Below are 20,144 nucleotides of genomic sequence, written 5' to 3' on the forward strand. Positions count from 1 at the left end.
AAGTCAAGCAATTTAGGTTCATATAAGACAAAGAAATGCTTAATTTCCTTAGCCTTTGCCATACTGTTTTCTTCACAGAAAAGGAAAGCAGTAATCGCAGATTCTTTAACAAGGCTACATGTTTTATAAGCAGAGAAAATGATGTTTTTCACTGTTATTTTGATGTTTGTTAGATTAGAAAACACTTTGCTTCAGTTATTTCACGCTAGCCATGAAACAACTTCAGTTCTAATGTGACACAGTGTTTCTGGAAATTTCTGAAGATTTGCTGTCCTGTGAATAGTTTATAATACTAAAATTCTCATTTACCCTAGAAAATCCTAAAATTAGGTTTGCTTTAGTCAGAGAAACATGTTTCTTGGGCTTTTGGGGGAGAAGTCTTATTTCTTCTTTTGGTAGGATTCTAAAGTTTTTAACCCAAAAATATCATTTATTCCCTCCCCCAAAAAAACAATAGGAAAGAGCACTGCATATTAATAAAAATGCAGCTTAAATTTCTAGGAATTACTTAACTCTGATCTTGAAAGAAGTCAAACACATTATTTTGTTAAGATACAGCCAAGCATAAAGAGTAAGAATGTACTTTCAACCTTTCTTCCCCAAGACATTCTTGTAGTAGACAAAGAACTAGGTGTGATTTGATTTGCAACAGGAATCCCATAAATTTACAGTGGAGGTAGACCACCAGATTTAGAATGTTACTTCATTTAATATACTATAAAACATGAGCCCAATATTTTCAACTCTTGGAGAGTGTGGAGTATGATTATAAAACTGGCTTTTAAATAAATCCTTAGCTATATATACTTAGAAAATATATACTTAACTATTTCTCCTTCAACCCTCGAAAGAATTTGTCACAACAGTTGTTATTTAAAAGTGTCATGTACAGTTCCTTCTGAAAGGCAGAAGTTGCAGTAAACCTGTTTTTCCTGATTGTTATTTAAGTATCTTATTGTTTTTAGAAATAGCCAGCAAATGCTATAGCCAAATCCAATGAGTAAGATAAATAATATTTTTGTAAAATATGGTTCTAAATGCGTAAGATTTATAAGATCGAAAAACTGATTAATTTTATGGTCATTTTGTGTGTTTGCTCAAGTTCTTATTCTCTCTGCCCTGTATTACTTTGTAAATTACTTGGAACTTGCAATTCAATATTAAACACTGTTTTACGGAGGCAGGGATTGTCTTACTAGCTCTATGACCTTGGCAAAGTTGCTTCTCTATGCTTTTTTCCTTATTTGTCATACTGAGACAGTAAGAATTACCTACACAAGTTTACTGAAATGATCAAATACATACAAAATGTACAGGTCCTGGCATAAGAACTGCACAGTAACTTCTATTACTGAATCACCACCCAAAGGCTAGCACAGTATTTGTGAAATGGTTCTTTTGGTTCTGGGCCAGCATACAAGTCTATTTAACACTCTTAAACAAACAGTTCCAACCTTGTATGTGTAATAATGCTAAACTTGGTGACACAGGGATCAAACCCATTATCTCCAAATGTGGAGTTATCTTAACATCCACCTATTATGTTAGAAAATTATTTGTGGGAGTCCAGACACAGTCTGGGTGTGTACAAACTATAGACATAATGATAAGAAAAAAACTGCTAAAGATAATTACTAACAATTCTTGGTAAGTCAGTCCTCCATATTCTTTTGCTGTGATGGGTTTCCTGAACACATCCTTAGAAACTGGCTTGTATACTTTGAAGTTTAGTTACGTTTTGGGAAAGAAACTGGGGAAGATGGAATTCCTAAATTCGGGCAGGCCTGTATTAGGTACTATTCTAGTTGTCTAGTATATGAATGTAACATTAAGCCACAAAGACACCTTAGAAAATTATAGTGCTGATTGATAGTGATGCTCAGAGATTTTAGTAAATGTGTACGTAAAATACTGAAGATGTACTAGCAATTCCTAAAGGTCAAAGACCATGTTGAGATACTGTTCACTCTTTACAAAAACCACTATCTATATGTAGGACTATGTAGGAATGATACAGGAGCTATTAATACAGAAAGAACCAGGGACTCTTTTAAGAGGAGTTTCTTGTACAAAGATGAGTGAATGACTTTTCTACTGCTATTACCCATAGTTTTTGACCAGTTTCTCTGTTCCACTGTAAAACAAACTTTAGTTTTCCATTAGGCTGCCAATGCTTAAGTCTGAAGTCCACAAACAGGACATAACTGGTTAGCATGACTTAAAGAGGTAGCATTAAAGGCCTCTTGTCAATTATACTAGAATTTGAAATTGGAAAGATTCTAAAGACCATTATAAATCAACAACCACGACTCCTATCTCTATCTCTAAATCTCTGTTTTCAAATTTGGGAGGATTTTTCATAATCTTTTTCAGCTCTAGTTGCTGGAATTTGAGTAAAACCAGGCTTTTTTGGCCTTGTCATTTTATCCAGACCCTAAAAAAGGAGGTATCAAGGGAAGTGTCAGGAAAGAGGTATTTAAGAAAAGAGGAAATGCAAGCCAGCCGTAGGCTAATTATAAACATGCCCAGTGCCTTCCCAACTGGACATACGCAATACTAGGACAGTTTCCCATACGCAATACTAGGACAGTTTCCCAATTTTCTTTCCCTTAGGGGAAAACCAGATTTATAGTGTTTCTCTTGCCACTGCTGTTTTTGATGAAAGGATTCTTTTTTTATTCTGATCTAATCTTGCCTGGTATACACCCCTAAGTCTTGCCAATATTTAAAGTTAAGAAATTTCTTAGGGCTATACTGCTAACAATAAGGTTTAAAAAGAGAGAGAAAAGCAAAATGAGCCCCTATTCAACTTTCATGGCTTTATTCCTAAAGTACTTGTTAAGCGGCACAAAAATCATTTTTAATTAAATCAAGCTTTAGAGGTCAATTAGGCAAGACAGGTAATCTGTATATAATCTTGGAAGTTATACAAAAAGTTTGATATTTAAATAAATGATCAATATTAAAATGGTACTTAAGGAACAATCAAATACTGTGTATCTCTTTCAAAAGCTGAGGGAAAAGAAAATTTAACAGAAAAGACAATGAAATAATTTTTGAAGAAAACAATCCAAGTGTTCAATGAGCAAATTTAATTTTTTCTCAAGCAGCAGGATAAGGTGGACCCAAGGAATTCTCATACACTATAATACAGAGAGGAAGCAATACTTTGAGAATTATTTTTAGGTGAAGTTTAAATCATTACAGTAAGAAATATATGGAAACATACACATGAAAAGCCTAAAAAATCAAGCTGTGAGGAGACCCACAACTGAAACAAATATACTTTGAGAATAGCTAAAAAGCATCTGCTTTCTGCAGTCTCTACAAATAGCTTTAGGAGCAGAGATTCTTCTAGACTAGAAGACCCAAAACTTTCATTAACAGCCTTTGTGTAATGGTGCTGAATCCCCTGGCATATTAATTTTTTGGCTTATTTCCTTTTTCTTTCTCAAATGCAGCTATCTGATTAAATATATTGAGTAAATTTTGAGGTAAATTTTTTTTAATTCCACTTTCTGACTGCTCTTTTCTATTTAGTCCATCTGCTTCTGGAACCTCTGTTTTAATGTCCTCCTCATAACTACCCTCTATTTCATATTCTCCTTGATTTTTATTTAATGGATATCTTTGCTCATGTCTACTGAAATCACGTGATCCAGAATAAGAGTATTTTTTATATTTTTCAACTGACTTACAAGAGTAGTCTGAGCTTGCTGGTGAAGTGGAATGCCTCACGGAACCTGGCTCCCACCTTCTATAGTGCTCCTTTCTTCCCTCTGTATCTTTTTCAAATTTTCTATAACCATAAGTTTTCACTTTGTCCTCTGAATTCCTGTAAAAGGAATCTGAATAATCTCTTTTACTGGAAAAATGTTTTTCTGATTTATATGGTTTTTCAGTTTTGCTACTACTTGCCTGAGTATAAAAATCTCTTGGATCTTCAGACCTACCTCCAAAATCATCCGGTATTTCAACTGAAGATGAAGAGAGAGGGCATCTATCTTTCTCTTTTACCTGTTTCTTTTGATATGGTAACCTGTCCTGCTTTTCCAGTAGTTTTTCCACTTCTTGTTTTTGGTTAAGAAAAGATGCTAAAGTATTGGCTGGAACTGGGAAGCACTCATCTTTCCTACTCTGATCTATCTGACTTGAGGAGGCCTTAGCTAAATGCCTTTTGGAACTTCGAGAAGACTCTGTACGGTTCCTCTTATGCTTCTTATGCCTTTTGTGACCAGAAGAGGAAGAGGATGATGATGAAGAATCAGATTCATCAGCAGAAGAAACACTTGAAGAGGAAGAAGTTGATTTTCTTCTTTTCTTCTTTAGCCTAAAAAATAGAGTTAACCCATCAAATATGTTAAGTACAAAAATGTTTCTCGATTATACATAAAGATTCTAGTTCTACTTTGTTCTCTTTAAAGGTTTCATAAAAGCTGTGGCTTTAGATAAGCGATTACTGTAAATCTCATTACTACAATATCCAATTTTACTATCAGGCATGACTTTTGGGAAAAAATACTGTGTAGACAACTGTCATTGAAAGCAGATCATCATTATTTTTGAAGACACAGTCACATTTCCAACATTTTCAAAAAAATTTAAGTCCATCTGAATGAAGGAGAGAAACGAAGTTTTATACCTGCTACCTCTAATAAATAGTTTCTCCACCTCAGCACTATTGACATTTTCACCTGAATAATTCTTTGTTAGGAAGGCAGGGTGATGGTGGAGGCAGGGGTATCACTGTAGGATGTTTAGCAGCATCCCTGACCTCTACCCACTAGATGTTAGTACTACTTCACCAGTTATGATGACCAAAAATGTCCCCGGGGGAACAAAGGCACCCCCAGTTGAGAACCACTGCTCTAGTTCTAAAACACTTCTCCCTAAAATACAGATAATTAAAATAATCTATTATATATTTTAAGATTTCTTTTTTTTTTTTTTTTTGGCAGAATTTTACCTTTAGATTCCACTTTGCTTGCTTTCTTTTACAGAAAAATTTGTGGTACACATACTTACGATGTATCACTGGTTATAAGTCAATACTTTTTTTTTTTTTTTTTTTTTACTTACTTTAACCTCCGTATGGCACTTTGGTTCAACTCAGCTGCTTTAAGTTAAAAAAAATACTAAATATTATAGTTTACCTTTTCTCCTCTTTTAAGAGCTTACGCAACTTTTCTGCACTTGTTTCTATTTTCTTTGTTTTCTGCTTTTCTTCCTTTTCAGCTTGTTTTTCTCTTAATTCCAAAGATTTCTTTTAGAACCCAGATATCGGAAAAAACCACACGTTAAAAATAGCAGAATATATAAAACCCAGTTTCCAAAAGACCCCCCCCCACCAGAAACCAAATGGGGTACACCCAAATCACCATATATCCAGCATTAAGTATTTTTAACATGTAAAAATTAATCATACAAGTGTTTGGCATTAATCATTGGAATAGCCAGAACAGCATTGAGGACCATATTGCAGTTGGTATTCCATGAAAAAAGGGGAAGCCATTGCATTGGTACCCATGACCCAGAGTGCAAGAAAGGGAAAAAAAATAAAATAAATAATAAAATACATGAAAAATTATTTTTTTAAAAAATTGAAAAATTTAGACAGAATGCAAATTTATAAAATAAAATTCAAATAAATTCCATTAAGGTGAATTGAGGGAGGAACCACCATGTTCAAATACAAACCATTTAAAAAATAGCACAGCCCAGTTGGACGCATGATTACATAAGAAATCATTTTCCAGTTTGAGGATGGGGATGAGCAGCACCAGATGTCACAGACACAGCAGCAATGGTCCAATTCAGAAGAAAATGCATGAGAAAACATCATCATCAGTATTACAGGAAAAAGCAGTTTAAAATACTTCTCAAAGAGATATTTATAATTAGCTCAATTACAGCAACAACACTGAATTTGTAACCACTAGGAAAGCTTACTACGAGGACAGTTCGGAAAACCACATACCACATGCAGGCAGTAGGAATTTCTCATAGGGCTATTTTTACTTTTGGGTACCAACTACAAAGAACTATGAAGTACTGTCAAACCCAAGTAGAAGTTGTATCTAAAAAGACAGTTTTCATAATGTCTTGACTAAGTAATCTAGAATAGTATTCCCTATAAGAAAGTTAAGTTTGGGTAACAATTTCAAATATCACTAAATTTCTAAGAGGAAATAAAGAATCACCTGCATATATTTATGAAGCTTCTGCAAAGCATCCTCTGCATCTTTAAAAGTCTCATCCAAAGCCAAAGCTTTCTTATAGTAACTTTCAGCATTTAAAAACTTGTCTTCTTCTTCTAACCTAAATTTGAAACAAAGATTTTCCTTTTCATAAAAATAAAAAAAAAAAATCCTCAAATATGCATATAGGTCAGAAGCTTATACGAGAGAACTTATTAGAGAAAAGCCATGTTTAGTAACATTTTCCAAATTTAGCAGTACCTAAATCATGTACTTCTTACTGCTATTTGTTTGGTAAAAAGACCCCATAAAACAAAAAATCTAAACTCACAGATAAAGAGAACAGACTGGTGGTTGTGTAGGGTTGGGAGGGCGCTGGCGAAATGTCTGAAGGTGGTCAATATGTACAATTTTCAGTTAAAAGATAAATAAGTCCTAGGGATGTAATGTATAGCATGGTGACTTTGGTTAGTAATACTATATTACATATTTGAATATTGCTAAGAGTATATCTTAAAAGTTCTCACAAGAAAAAAAATTGTTAACTATATGTGATGAGAGATGTTAACCAAATGTTTTGGTAATTATTTTGCAATATATACATGCAGCAAATCATCATTGTACATCTGAATCTAATATGTTATATGCCAATTATATCTCAAAAAAAAAAGTAGCAATTCATTACTGTTAACTAAAGCCATATTGTATGTAAGCTTTGGGATTTCAGTATGATACATGAAAACACAATTAGCTAATGTCTTCTCTAAATTTAGTCTAATCTTGAGCTTTAGCACAGAATTACACAGGTTGGTTTTCCTAGTAGTTTATGAAGAATTTTCCTTTCTGCAGAAAAATTTTCCAGGAAAATTCATTGATGAAGTTGGAAATACCAACACATACATGTTATATCACAACTAGCTGGCAGAAAGAATTATTAGATGAAACTCATATGTCTCTGCTATGAAAAATCAGAATTAGGAAGTGTATACAGAGCAGAAAAGAATTTGGAAAATATTTTCAGTTTTTTAACAGTAGGAAAAAGAAAAAAAAAAACCCAAAACAAAAAACCTAACCCCACAAAAATCCAATGGCTTCAACAGGATCACTTTTGTAGCAGACTAGATATGGACAGAAAGGGATCAGCTGAAGGCTATTAACATTTCTGGCTTGGATAACATACAGATCATGTTGCTATCCACTGAGCCAGAAGAAACCAGTATGTGGGTAATAAGACAGCCATATTTTAGTAACTATCTACCTAGTGAGAAAGTAAAAAGCTGCTATAGTCACTTGGGTCTAAAGTTAAAGTTGAATTAAAAACAAATATTGCAAAACTCCTTAATGTGGAATTCTGGAATGATCATACAAACTGGAATAATTAGGCAAATTCAAGAAACAGAAAGAAGATAATTCTATTTAAAAAAATCAGCTACAAAAAGATACTATTGTTATAAATTCTTAATTATTAAAGCAGACTTACTAAAATTATTTATATTGGAATATTGTTTCTTCACAATATTTTAGGAATTAGACTAGCCTGTTAGTCATTAAATATTTATAACACAACTACTATGCCAGGAATTTTGCCAGCATATCAGAATAGTAACATAAATTGCAGTTTGTTCTTAATGATTTGCTCTTCCATTTAATCTGAATTTGTGGATTTTACTGCATAGAGCAGAGCAAACAGCAAACATAAGAGCAAAATAGTCACAATTAACTGTAGAATTCTCAATTCATATTTCTGGCATTATACTACCAGAATGAGAAATGAATTAGAAATCAAATTCCTACTAAAACAAAAACTTTTTATTTTAATTTTGTTTATTTAACATATAATGTATTATTTGTGTCAGGGGTACAGGTCTGTGATTCATCAGTCCTACACAATTCACAATGCTCACCACAGCACATACCCTCTCCAATGTCCATCACCCAGCCACTCCATCCCTCCTACCCCACCCTCCACTCCAGCAACCCTCAGTTTAAAACAAAAACTTCTTCTGTATGTCCAGGAAAAGAGTACTTAATTTCTTGTCCTTTACATTTTTATTTTTACATAATGAGAACAGTTGTTCAGAACAATAAACTTAAGACACTAAAATATCTCCAAACTCCAATCATAAAGAACCTCAGTAATAAGGAAAAAAAAGACTAAAAAGCTTAAAGAGGACTATATTTGAAAAACATTTTAAACCAAAATTGAAACTAAGGGTGTTCCGAATTAAGTGAGTTAAAGATGCTATTTCCTTATGTTAAGTACAAGATTTTATTTATAGTAGTTGGATGAACATTAGAGCTCTACTTAATTTTAAACAAAATCTGTTACTTACTGCCCTCCTCTTTCTACAAGTGTCTGGCAGAGGTATTTTCTTGCATTCCTATGAGTTGGACAGTTTTCCAATGCAAGCTCAAAATCTTCTATTGCTTTGTTCAGACTTCCTTTTGTTGCATATCTAGAGGTAGGAAATAAATTAGGAGAATTTATCTTGTGAGCTACTCATAAATCTTGTACACATTTATCAATATTCCTTAAAAGCCATGATTCACTTACAATGCTCCACGAGCTACCAAAGCTTCCACATTTTGTTTGTCTATTTCCAGAGCCTTATTGTATTCATTCATAGCATCTACATGGCGTCCAACCTTAAAATAATCAACTCCAATCTTCACACTAAAAAGAAATTTGTAAAGCATCACACACATTTCTCAGAATATCCAAACAAAATGTTAGCATGAATAAATTTTTATAACAAATCTAATGTGGTTAATATTTAGTCTTCAATACTCTCAATATACCTAGGAAGTATCCTGCCTTTGGATAATTTCATTAACAAATATTTATGAAATCAATATAACAATATACTAATTCCTTTTTTTTTTTTTTTAATTTGACACAGAGAGAGAGATCACAAGCAGGCAGAGAGGCAGGCAGAGAGAGGGAGAGAAGCAGGCTCCCCGCTGAGCAGAGAGCCCGATGCAGGGCTGGATCCCAGGACCCCGAGATCATGACCGGAGCCGAAGGCAGAGGCTTAACCCACTGAGCCACCCAGGTGCCCCACAATATACTAATTCCTTTTGAAAAACATGGAAAATGTTGGTTAAGTCTGTTAAATTTATAACATAACACCATTTACACCTATAAAAAAGTTAATGTCAAAAGGCATCATTTCAATTCATTTATAAACAAATTTGGTCTTAATAAAGACTTAAAAATTACTGCCTTTTAGACTAGATAATGCAATTGTTGAAAAACAAAGTTTTCATACCATTTTAAAGCCCAAGATGCAGACTGTTTCTTCCTTAATGAAGAAGCAAAATCTTCTTCAGAGAAGTTTTTGCTATTCAAAGAAAATAAAAGTCAAATGATACATTTCTTTTTTTTGGTAATACCTCATAGATAAAAATTCAACACTGCAAAAGTAAATCCCAGGCAAGAAATTTATATTCCATCCACAAAACAGTATTTTTTTTTTCAAATTTTTATTTAAATTCTAATTAGTTAACGTAGCGTGGAATACTGGTTTCAGGAGTAGAATTCTGTGATTCATCACTTCCATATAATACACAACACTCAACACAAGTACCCTCCTTAATACCCATCACTCATTTAGGCCATCTCCTCCTAACTTCCCCTCCATCAACCCTCAGTTTTTCTTTATTATTAAGAGTCCCTTATGGTTTACTTCCCTCTCATACAAAACAATATTCTTAAATTCTCAGGAATGACATTCAACAGTATTTTTAACATAAATATATAAACATTCTTATAAACTTTGTTCGTCTTTCTCTATACATGTAATCACAACAGACTCCATTCCAGAAGGAAATTGGGATCACCTGGTTCATTCACTCTGGCATATTGCTGCCACCAGGCTTAAAAGAGTCAAATATGTCTCTGAATTATACAGATTTTGAGCTCAGCACCATTTACCTTACCACTTAATAATAACTAATATACTATACCTTTGCAAGCCTCTCATTAAAGATGGTGGATTAGATTCATCTATTCCTAGTTTTCCTAGAAGGAATTCAACTACTCCTGGATTAACAAATCCCAAGGAACTCTGCATGATATTTTCATAGGATTCCAAAGAATTGCTATTTAGTTCAACACTTCTCCTAAAACAACAAAACACATGCAACAAAAATATAAAAATGACAAACATAATTAGTATGTCCCATTTCTATAAAAGAAATAAATACTCATATCATTTTTATATATGAAGGTATGGAAATATTATTTCGGCTTCTTAAGGATTATAAAAATAAAATGAGCATATTGAAATGAAATAAGAGAAGTTAATTTTCAGAAATTAATTTTCAGAAATTGGACATAATGTGCTATTTTTTAATCAAGAACTGTTTTGTAATTAATTTCTTTAAATAATGTAGATAGGTTACCTGTAGTATAAAGGAAGCTCTTCAGAACTAATTACACCCAATTTAATACCAGACAGATGTGGTGGAAGAGATGAGCTATACAGAGACACTGCAAGCTTTTCATGGTATCTGTCAATATCTTTGATTCCAGCTTAAAAAAATAAGGAAACTAAGCTGATTAACAAGAAAATGCAAACTAACATAAAAATACATAAATCTTTCCAAACATTACTCTCATTAGACAGATTTTCAAAATATAAACAAAAATCTGACAAATGTTACTTTTTTATTAATATGATGAAAATGATCACCTCGAATAATGTCACCAGTTTGGTAATATGATAAAGGATCCCCATGGTTACTGTGAGAAGGTACATCTCTTAATGGACAGAGAGCCTGCAAGGAGAAGTATTTTAAAATGCCAGACATTCCATTCTTTGGTAAGAAGTATCATTTTTTACCCTAGTTGTTCAGTACAATCAGCTAATAGTTGACAAGAATGTTAAAAAAAACAACTAGCACTCTAAAATCTAAATTTAAATAAGGATTTTAATTATAAGCAATGCCTGTGCCCAAACACAGTAAAACAAGTTTTCTGGTTCAGTTCAAAAACTAAAATCTCATGAAATTTGCAATTAGTTTCAGGAACCAAATAGAAATATGGATTATGAAACAAGAGGATATTTTATACTTGTTAAAGAAAAAAGTAACTGTCCAGAAAGTAGAATTCCAATTAAAACTAAATGTGAATTCTCCAAAGTTTATGTCCGTTATCCAGTCTATTCTGCTTTTTCTTCCTGGATCATCTGCCTTGACAGACAGCAAATTATCAAATCTTTTAAATTAACACACTATTTCAAATTCAAGACAATTCATCTTGGGCAAAGTATCCTTATAATGTATGTGTACAAATAATTTACATTTAACTACTGTAAATATAAAAATAAGAAATTTGTTTCCAAATTATCCACATGTAGGTGTCTAATTCCAAATACTAAATAAGTAAGAACATGTTCGGCTAGAAGAAATAAGCCTGGAATACCAACCACTCTCACCATATCCACTGATATCTCTGAGCATTTAAAGAAGGACCCTATCCCTGCCAACCAAAGGAACCAAATAAACCTCCAAAAACCAGAAATAGAGGAGGAAACTAGATAATCGTTACCATTTTTTAAAAAGGAAAATGTACTTTTTCTCCAATTAATATTTATTTTTCAAAACTGTGTCAGCATGGTACACCCAAGCACAAGTGGATGCAAAGACATAATTCTTGCATTGACAGGACTCTTACCAAAAACAGAAGCAATCAAATAACTGAAAAGTAACTTACTGTGATTTCTAAGTGAGATATATCTCTTATGACGCCACTGCCTAAACAAATCAACACCATGAAAAACCCAAATTCCCGAATGGAACTTATTCTTCCAATCACTATATCACCACGCTCAATATCTCGGAAAAACAGCTCTCTCCGGTCCATACTAGGTATCTCCATGAACTGCTCTAAAGGTGGCATGACTGCATAACCATCTGAAAAAAAAAAAATTAGGAAAATTACTAACAAGAGCATTGTACTTTGCTTCATCCCAGGTGCAGTGAAATACCCAAACCGCAATCAAAATGTTTTAACAAAACTCACCTTCGCTGTCTTCATTGACTTCAGAAGTTGCAGGTGCATTCGATTTCCAGGAAAGTGCAAAAAGCAAATCAGCTTTTTTGGAAATGAATTTTTGTATTTCAATGTTGTCAACTCTCTTCTCTTTTCTTAAAAGGAAACAAAATTTATGAAAACTGGTTTATGGGCAAAACCTTTCAGTACATCCAGGCTTATGTTCATGGTTTTCATCGCCCAATCGGGTCCATCCTAAGCTCCGGACCTTACATCCTCGAAGAAAAAGTTTTAATCAGGGATTCCCTCATTCGCCAGCCTGTAGGTGGAGGGCGAGGAAAGTTACAAAGTAACTCCCGAAGCTCCAGATAACGAAGCCCAAGGGATTCTGGCTAAAGATTCCGCGCCTCTGCTAGGCAGTACCAAAGAAAAAAGTTCAGCCCACATCCCCCCTTTCCCTCACATCCAGAGAGCGGACCCTTCTCCAACCCGCCCTCTGCACCAGCTCCGCAAATCCTTACGTGCTCGCGGCCGCGGCTCTGCTAGTCCTCGACTCAGTCACCCGGCTGCGGCAGTGGGGCCCCGACCTGCGTCCCCTCCCCGGTCTCGCAGCGGCGCCGCCGTCCCATTACCTGCCCTGTAACTGCTGCTGGAGCGCCGGTCCCCGGGCAGGCTCGGCCGCCGAGCCCAGGAGGCTCCGGAAGTGCGGATTGTCCTGCTGTTCGCTGCGGAGCAGGGAGAGCAGTGACGGCCCGTGGTAGTTCAGTGACTGCCGCAGAAGGTCCCGGTCCATGGTTAGAAATTGCTGGACCCAACGACAGGTGGACTGCTAGCACCCCCACTCCGTACCCACTACTTTAGCCTGGTGGTCCCGGAGGCTGAGGAACGAGCCTGCAAGCCGCCGGAAGCACACATCACGGACACTTACACAGTTGTCTCCCGGAAGTGTTCCGGGACCGCCCCAAGCGGCGGCACAGAGAAGCTGCGCGGAGAAGCTCCGCATCGGTCTCGCGAAATGGAGCGAGACTACGGAAGCCGGAAGCACTGGGCTAAGCATTTCCTGAGTTAAGGGCTGCGTACAACTCCGAGGTAGTGATGTGTGAGAAGTTTTGTTTTTTAAAATTTCTGTCGTGTTATTATTATTACGTTGAGACGGCCTGGGCTTTAATCTAGGCTAAGTAATAATTCATCCACGTATTTACTGGGGCGCTTTTAAGTTCCAGTGCCAGGGTGAGAATCCCAAACGAGTTACAAAGTTTCTTCCTTCAGAGTACTCGCTGGTTAAGTCACTGCCTGCATCTCAGACATAACCACATAAAAATGACTGCTGTGGGAGAGTTTTTGGTAATCTAAGCCGAGGAGAAAGGAAGGACACTAACATTTATTAAGCACCGGAATTGTGTTCTCCATCCATACTTCATTCATTGTAGTGATTTTTAGAGTTAGCTTAAAATCAGAATGGCTTTAATGTCTAGACATATGCATATATGCATTCTTTTTAATTTTAGTTTGTGGCTTCTAAAAACGTAGTGCCTATAAGATATACAGTGTAGTGTTGTAGACATTAAAGTCAATAAACTGTATGGATAATTCAAGTGATTTACAAAGGTAATTGTTATTTAGGCTCCACCTCCTCCCCCTCTCCTTCCCCTCCCCCGTTATTGACTTGAGAACCTAATTACCTTATTTCATTTTACTCCCCCTTTAGAGGTTAAGGAAACAGGCCTGAGAGTCTCAGTAAATTGCTCAATGTCACCCACCAGGTAAACGTTACAGTTAGGGTTCCAACCTCGGTCTTTAAAGATTTATTTATTTATTTATTTGACAGACAGAGATCACAAGTACGTAGAGAGGCAGGCAGAGAGAGAGGAGGAAGCAGGCTCCCTGCTGAGCAGAGAGCCCGATGCCGGGGCCTGATCCCAGGACCCTGGGATCATGACCTGAGCCGAAGGCAGAGGCTTTAACCCACTGAGCCACCCAGACGCCCCTCCAACCTTGGTCTTAATAGATCTTCACAGACGCAGTTGCTGGAAAGAGTAAGAGGATATTTATCATATACAAGGCCTAACTTTCTCTGATTTTGAGATAATATGACTTTGTTTTATTTCACTATATTAAAATCTATACCACTTAAATATGTATAGTTTAGTAACAGTCCTCTTGAACAAAAGTAAATAGTAGCAGTTTCTCTGCCTCCTCTCCAGCTATGTGTTTTCACTGTCTCATCACCTGGTTAGAAGACCCAGTCCAGAATACAGTGTATTCTTTCACACTATTTTGTGAAAAATCCAGACAAATAGTTTATGGAGACTTGAGAAGATGCAATGAAGAAAGATGCAAGTTTAAAAAACAATACATTTCAAGCCACTATGAACACATCAGGAAAGTTTACTTCATGGTACAGTCTGATTTGTGTTAAGCTACAGCTCTAGAGAATGGCTGATATTAGGAAAGCTGGTACTGTCCCTGAAAGCTAACCACAGAAATGAACTGTGTAGATATTCCGGTAAGTTACGTTATTTTCGTTAGAGTTGATCTGTTACTAAGGATCTAATTATCTCTGGAGGGATTGAGAAGCCCAGCATCTGAGAATCAGATGCCAGACAGTGGCACATAGCCTGAGAGGGCCAACTTGTGAAGCCATTCTTGAGTAGAATATTCCTTCATCACTATAGGATTTATCTATTGTTTTTCCTAATTTTAACAGCAGAGTAAACAACCACTCCATGTCTTGAATATCTAAAATTGCTGTGGTATGGGCATGGAAACAGGAGAAAATAACTGCTTTTAGAGGGTAAGCAGTGTTCTTCAAGAGTGAAATTTATCAAATGCTTGCTGTGTACATAGTAGTGATGGGGGGAAAAATCTACAAAATTTCAAGCAGGCATAATCAAGACTCAAGCTGGTCCTGTCTTTGGTTGGTGCTGGCCTTGATGGGGCCAGCAGTAGTTAAGTGCCAGAGGCAGCCTTATTCTTCACTTTCCAAATACTACTTCCACAGCATGGGGTTAGGCCTTTTTCAGTTACGGATGGACTTGAGCTAATTTTCTGCTGGGATAGATATCCTTTGACTTTGGAGGGGACTGAGCACTGGATTGTTGACATAGGACTGGAGGGAGTGAGGAGAGGATGTGAGGGGGATTAGTTTTGCATTTCATTTTGGAGAAACTTGTCCCACATGCAGGATTTCTCAAGGCGGACATAGACAGAAAACACTTTTCTTTCACTTCTTTCTTTAATTTTTTGTTTACTGACCTTTAAAAGATTCTCTTAAAAAATATATTTTGATTAGTTTTCCAGATTAAGGGTATGAATAATCAAGCAACTATATGGGAAGGAAGTGAAGGTAAGGCATTCAAGACAGATCTTTGGTGTCTGATCCTGGGCCTATTTTAATGTGGTATCAAATTGCATTTTTAAATAAACACATATGTATGTCTTTTAACATACTCTCTAGGCCTTGAAGATATAAAGATGAAAACAACTCCTGATTTTTAAGTGGTGCACAGTCCAATAAAGAATTAGACATAAGAAGAAATGGGGAATATGGTAAGTACTATTGTTGTGGACGCCTACTAGTTGCTTAGATCCCTTATTTTTCTGGGAGATGAAGTACTGGGAGTTGATGGGGGTAAGAGAGGAGAGGGGGAGGCAAGTATGTGCTTTGCAGGAGCTGGGAGCAATATAATTAGAGAGGTAGAGATGTGAAAAAGAAAGATGTGTTCTGGAAACAGCAAGTGTGAAATTCGGGTAGGTAGAGATATTTTAGTTACAGGCATTTTAATTATGTGTATCATTTCAGGTAGGCTGTATATTGGTGGGAAGAGACCCTTGTTTCTTCTGTGTGAGAATATACACACACAGGCTAAATGCCTGACTTATATAGCAAAGAACATAAAATCTTAGCTAGAGCAAGGTAGTCACAAAAAGCAAAGGCAAAAGCAGCATATCTTAAAGTAGCTTTTCTTGGATCCCCCAAGTTTCCCAAAATAACATGCAGAGCGTCTAGTGAGACAATATGTAAAAGAAGAGGTCTATCTGGATCTCAGAAACTTGTTTATTGCCACATGGGAAGGACTTACACAAATAACCTGTGACTACATACAAAATCTGTAGACAGGTTTTTTCCTAGTTCTTAATTCTGATGTAAACAATATCAAAAAGCCTCATCCTCACCTGGAGTTAAGGATGAGGTGTTTGTATCAGGGAAGTGTGGGTGGACCCAGATAAGACCATAAAGGTATGTTAATAATCCTCCCTTTAGCTTTTCAGCAATTTTCCCCCCAATTTTTTTCTTAAAAAAAAAATCCCCCTTTTTATTGTTTCATAAGCCAAATTGAGTAAATTTATGGTTTGGAATGAAAGGAATCTTGAGTATACTAGGAAGCCACCAACTAGTAGCTTCTGCTGTTTCTACTGCCATTTAAAAAATTAAAAAACAGATATGGAAGGGTTAAGAATTTGTTCAAAAACTAACTTTAGAATCCACATTATCTTACTGGGTATCTAGTACTCTTTTTACCATGCCATACCATCGAGGGTCAGCTGAAACCATGCTCTTTAAGAATGTAGTTTGTAAATATACATGTATGGAACGTATTTTATTTTAAAAATATCTATTATTATGTTAACTTCTAAAGATAGACTTGAACCTTTTTTTTCCCTATTATGGGGCCACTTAGTTTCATTCATAGGCACACAGTGCAAGAGGCATCTTTGCTTCCATAGAAGGTAGTAGCTTTGTTCTATTCAGAGTTATATTTAGAGTCACCCTGGGTTAATTCAGGGAAGAAGGAGGAATACTAAATGGAAAATATGGCTAGATCAGCCAAAAATTCATCCTCATTATTAGAGAAATAATTCAGACTTGTTCTGATAAAGGTTCATTCATGCAGAAGTCTTTGAAAGGATTATACCACCTTTTCTTCTTATTTTTCATATCACAGATTAACACATCCCTTTAAGAAAAACATTGTCAAATATTTATCCACATGAGGGTGCTGTAAGATCGTTGTGGGTATCAAGTTTTCTATCCTTTATCAGAAAACCTACTGCCAATTAAACAAAGATTCAGGGGTAAGGTATTAGGACCTACTGTGTAGAGTCATTTTAAGATAGTTATATCTCTAACACCTTCTCCATATTTTAGTTGTTGGTAAATGTTTTGATGAGGTTATTATTTTAATGTAAGTTAGCTCAGATCTCATGGTCTAGGATTGATTAGCTCAGTAATTTTGAATTTTTTTAAGAGGAAAGATAATCACTAATTTTATTTACAGTTTAGGCCAGTTAGCTCTGAACAGACCCAGGGGTGAATATTGCACAACCCCAGCGTGGGATGAGGGTGTTGGGGTTGTTGCATTTACATCATAATCCATGTATAACATATGTGGCACTCCCAGAGATGTGCAATGCTAGACCATACACAGTGGCCATCTGCAGTGCTGTTCTCAGCCAGCCATTTTTTTTCCATGTTTGTCTTTGTTTACAAAAAAGACAGAATAGGATGAGGATATTTCAGAACAAATCCATCTTGATCATTGGGGAGGAAAAACAGTTAAAAAGATGTGTATGATACATGGAGTAGGTCAGTGTGCTTATCTCCAGGTATTTTGTCCAGAAAGCTTAAAAGATACAAACACACACATTTCTTAGATTCTTTTTGTGGCAGTTTCTCAGAATACTACGCCAGCAGGGTACATGTCACGATTATAATCAAGAAAAATTGGCAATTTGATGCTAAATAAATATATTTTTTGTCAATACATTTTGGGTTGACTTGATACTGATTTTTAATGCAATTTGGACATTTCTCTAAAAAAGAGTAATTGATTGCCTTTTAACTTTTAAATAGTAACTGCTTTTTAATTTTATTGGTGGCAGCACCAAAGGAGAATTTTAAGACTAGAAATATATTACTGTTTTAGTATATTGCCCTATCCTTAATGGAATCCATTGGAAGATTAAGCATGTCTGGGTAAAGATTAAACTTTGATCCTATGCACCTTGTTTATTTATTTAATTATTTATTTAATTATCTATTTATTTTTTATTAACATAATTTGTTTCAGGGGTGCAGGTCTGTGATTCATCAGTCTTATGCAATTCACAGTGCTTACCATAGCACATACCTTCCCCAAACTCCGTCACCCAGCCACCCCTGGGCTCCCTCCCACCACCCTCCACTCAAGCAACCCTCAGTTTGTTTCCTGAGATTAAGAGTCTCTTATGCTTTGTCTCCCTCTCTGGTTTTGTTGTTTCATTTTTTCTTCTCTTTATTTATGATTCTCTGCCTTGTTTCTCAAATTCCACATTATCAGAGAGATCATATGATAATTGTCTTTCTTATATCAACTTATTTTGCTTAACATAATACCCTCTAGTTCTATCCACGTTGTTGCAAATGGCAAGATTTCATTTTTGATGGCTACATAATATTCCATTGTATATATTTACCACATCTTCTTTATCCATTCACCTGTTGATAGATATCTAGGCTCTTTCCAAAGTTTGGCTATTGTGGTCATTACTGCTATAAACATCAGAGTGCACATGCCCCTTCAGATCACTACCTTTGTATATTTGGGGTAAATACCCAGTAGTGCAATTGCTGGGTCCTAGGATACCTCTATTTTCAATTTTTTGAGGAACCTCCATACTGTTTACCAGAGTAGCTGCACCAGCTTGCGTTCTCACCGGCAGTGTAGGAGGATTCCTCTATCTCTACATCTGCACCAGCATCTGTCCTTTCCTGACTTATTAATTTTAGCCATTCTGACTGGTGGAAAGCAGTATCTCATTGAGGTTTCGATTTGTATTTCCCTGATGCCAAGTGATGTTGAGCATTTTTTCATGTGTTGGCCATTTGGATGTCTTCTTTGCAGAAACGTCTGTTCATGTCTTCTCCCTATATCTTGATTGGATTATGTTCTTTGGGTGTTGAGTTTGATAATTTCTTTATAGATTTTGGATACTAGCCTTTATCTGATATGTCATTTACAAATATCTTCTCCCATTCTGTTAGTTGTCTTTTGGTTTTGTTGACTGTTTCCTTTACTGTACAAAAGCTTTTAATCTTGATGAAGTCCCAATAGTTCATTTTTGCCTTTGCTTCCATTGTCTTTGACAATGTGTCTAGGAAGAAGTTGCTGTGGCTGAGGTCAAAGAGGTTGCTGCCTGTGTTCTCCTCAAGGATTTTGATGGATTCCTGTCTCACACTGAGGTTTTTCATCCATTTCAAGTCTATTTTTATGTGTAGTGTAAGGAAATGGTCCGGTTTCATTCTTCTGCATTTAGCTATCCAATTTTCCCAACACCATTTGTTGAAGAGACTGTCTTTTTTCCATTCACATTCTTTCCTGCTTTATTGCAGATTAGTTGACCATAGAGTTGAGGGTCCATTTCAGGGCTCTCTCTATTGTTCCATTGATCTATGTGTCTGTTTTTGTGCCAGTACTGTAGTGTCTTTATGATTACAGCTTTGTAATAGAGCTTGAAGTCTGATTATGATGCCACCAACTTTGATTTTTTTTTCAACATTCCTCTAGCTATTCAGGGTGTTTTCTGGTTCAATATAAATTTTAGGATTGATTATTTATCCCATTTCTTTGAAAAAAGTTGATGGTATTTTGATAGGGATTGCAATCAATGTGTAGATTGCTTTAGATAGACATTTTCACAATATTTGTTCTTCCAATTCATGAGCATGGAATGTTTTTCCATTTCTTTGTGTCTTCCTCAATTTCTTTCACAAGTACTTTATCATTTTCTGAGTACGTATTCCTTGCCTTTTTGGTTAGGTTTATTACTATGTATCTCATGGTTTTGGGTGCAATTGTAAATGGGATCGACTCCTTAATTTCTCTTTGTTCTGCCAATTCAGATGGTATATAGAAATGCCACTGATTTCTGTGCATTGATTTTATATCCTGACACTTTACTGAATTCCAGTA

At 35.7% G+C, this 20,144-nt stretch overlaps 1 protein-coding gene across 2 annotated transcripts; it reads right to left on the bottom strand.

Annotated features, from left to right (window-relative positions):
- Positions 1 to 3,072: 3,072 nt before the first annotated feature.
- Positions 3,073 to 13,192, bottom strand: LOC111150743 (tetratricopeptide repeat domain 14). Of its 2 annotated transcripts, none has more exons than XM_022508326.1 (12): positions 12,825 to 13,192; positions 12,223 to 12,347; positions 11,914 to 12,113; positions 10,892 to 10,976; positions 10,602 to 10,731; positions 10,164 to 10,319; positions 9,467 to 9,538; positions 8,752 to 8,871; positions 8,531 to 8,653; positions 6,201 to 6,318; positions 5,154 to 5,263; positions 3,073 to 4,330 (listed from the first exon to the last, which is right to left on the bottom strand). In XM_022508326.1, the coding sequence occupies exons 1-12, from the start codon at positions 12,983 to 12,985 to the stop codon at positions 3,421 to 3,423; spliced, it is 2,310 nt and encodes a 769-aa protein (XP_022364034.1). In that variant the 5' UTR covers positions 12,986 to 13,192; the 3' UTR covers positions 3,073 to 3,420. The 2 variants fall into 2 exon arrangements, with proteins under 2 accessions (XP_022364034.1, XP_022364043.1); XM_022508335.1 differs by having other exon boundaries at positions 12,829 to 13,119.
- Between the last annotated feature and the right edge of the window lie 6,952 nt (positions 13,193 to 20,144).

This window comes from Enhydra lutris, unplaced genomic scaffold, assembly GCF_002288905.1.
Source record: "Enhydra lutris kenyoni isolate GAN:26980312 unplaced genomic scaffold, ASM228890v2 scaffoldscaffold2, whole genome shotgun sequence".
NCBI classification, from domain to species: domain Eukaryota; kingdom Metazoa; phylum Chordata; class Mammalia; order Carnivora; family Mustelidae; genus Enhydra; species Enhydra lutris.

What these genes read in the sequence shown, in the direction of transcription:
- LOC111150743 (XM_022508326.1), bottom strand. Translation starts at nt 12,985, where the DNA reads ATGGACCGGGACCTTCTGCGGCAGTCACTGAACTACCACGGGCCGTCA. An exon ending in CAGCAGCAGTTACAGGGCAG is followed by an intron (nt 12,348 to 12,824) that starts GTAATGGGACGG and finishes TTTCCTTTTAAG; the next exon opens with AAAAGAGAAGAGAGTTGACA. An exon ending in TTAATGAGAGGCTTGCAAAG is followed by an intron (nt 9,539 to 10,163) that starts GTATAGTATATT and finishes TTCTTTGAATAG; the next exon opens with CAAAAACTTCTCTGAAGAAG.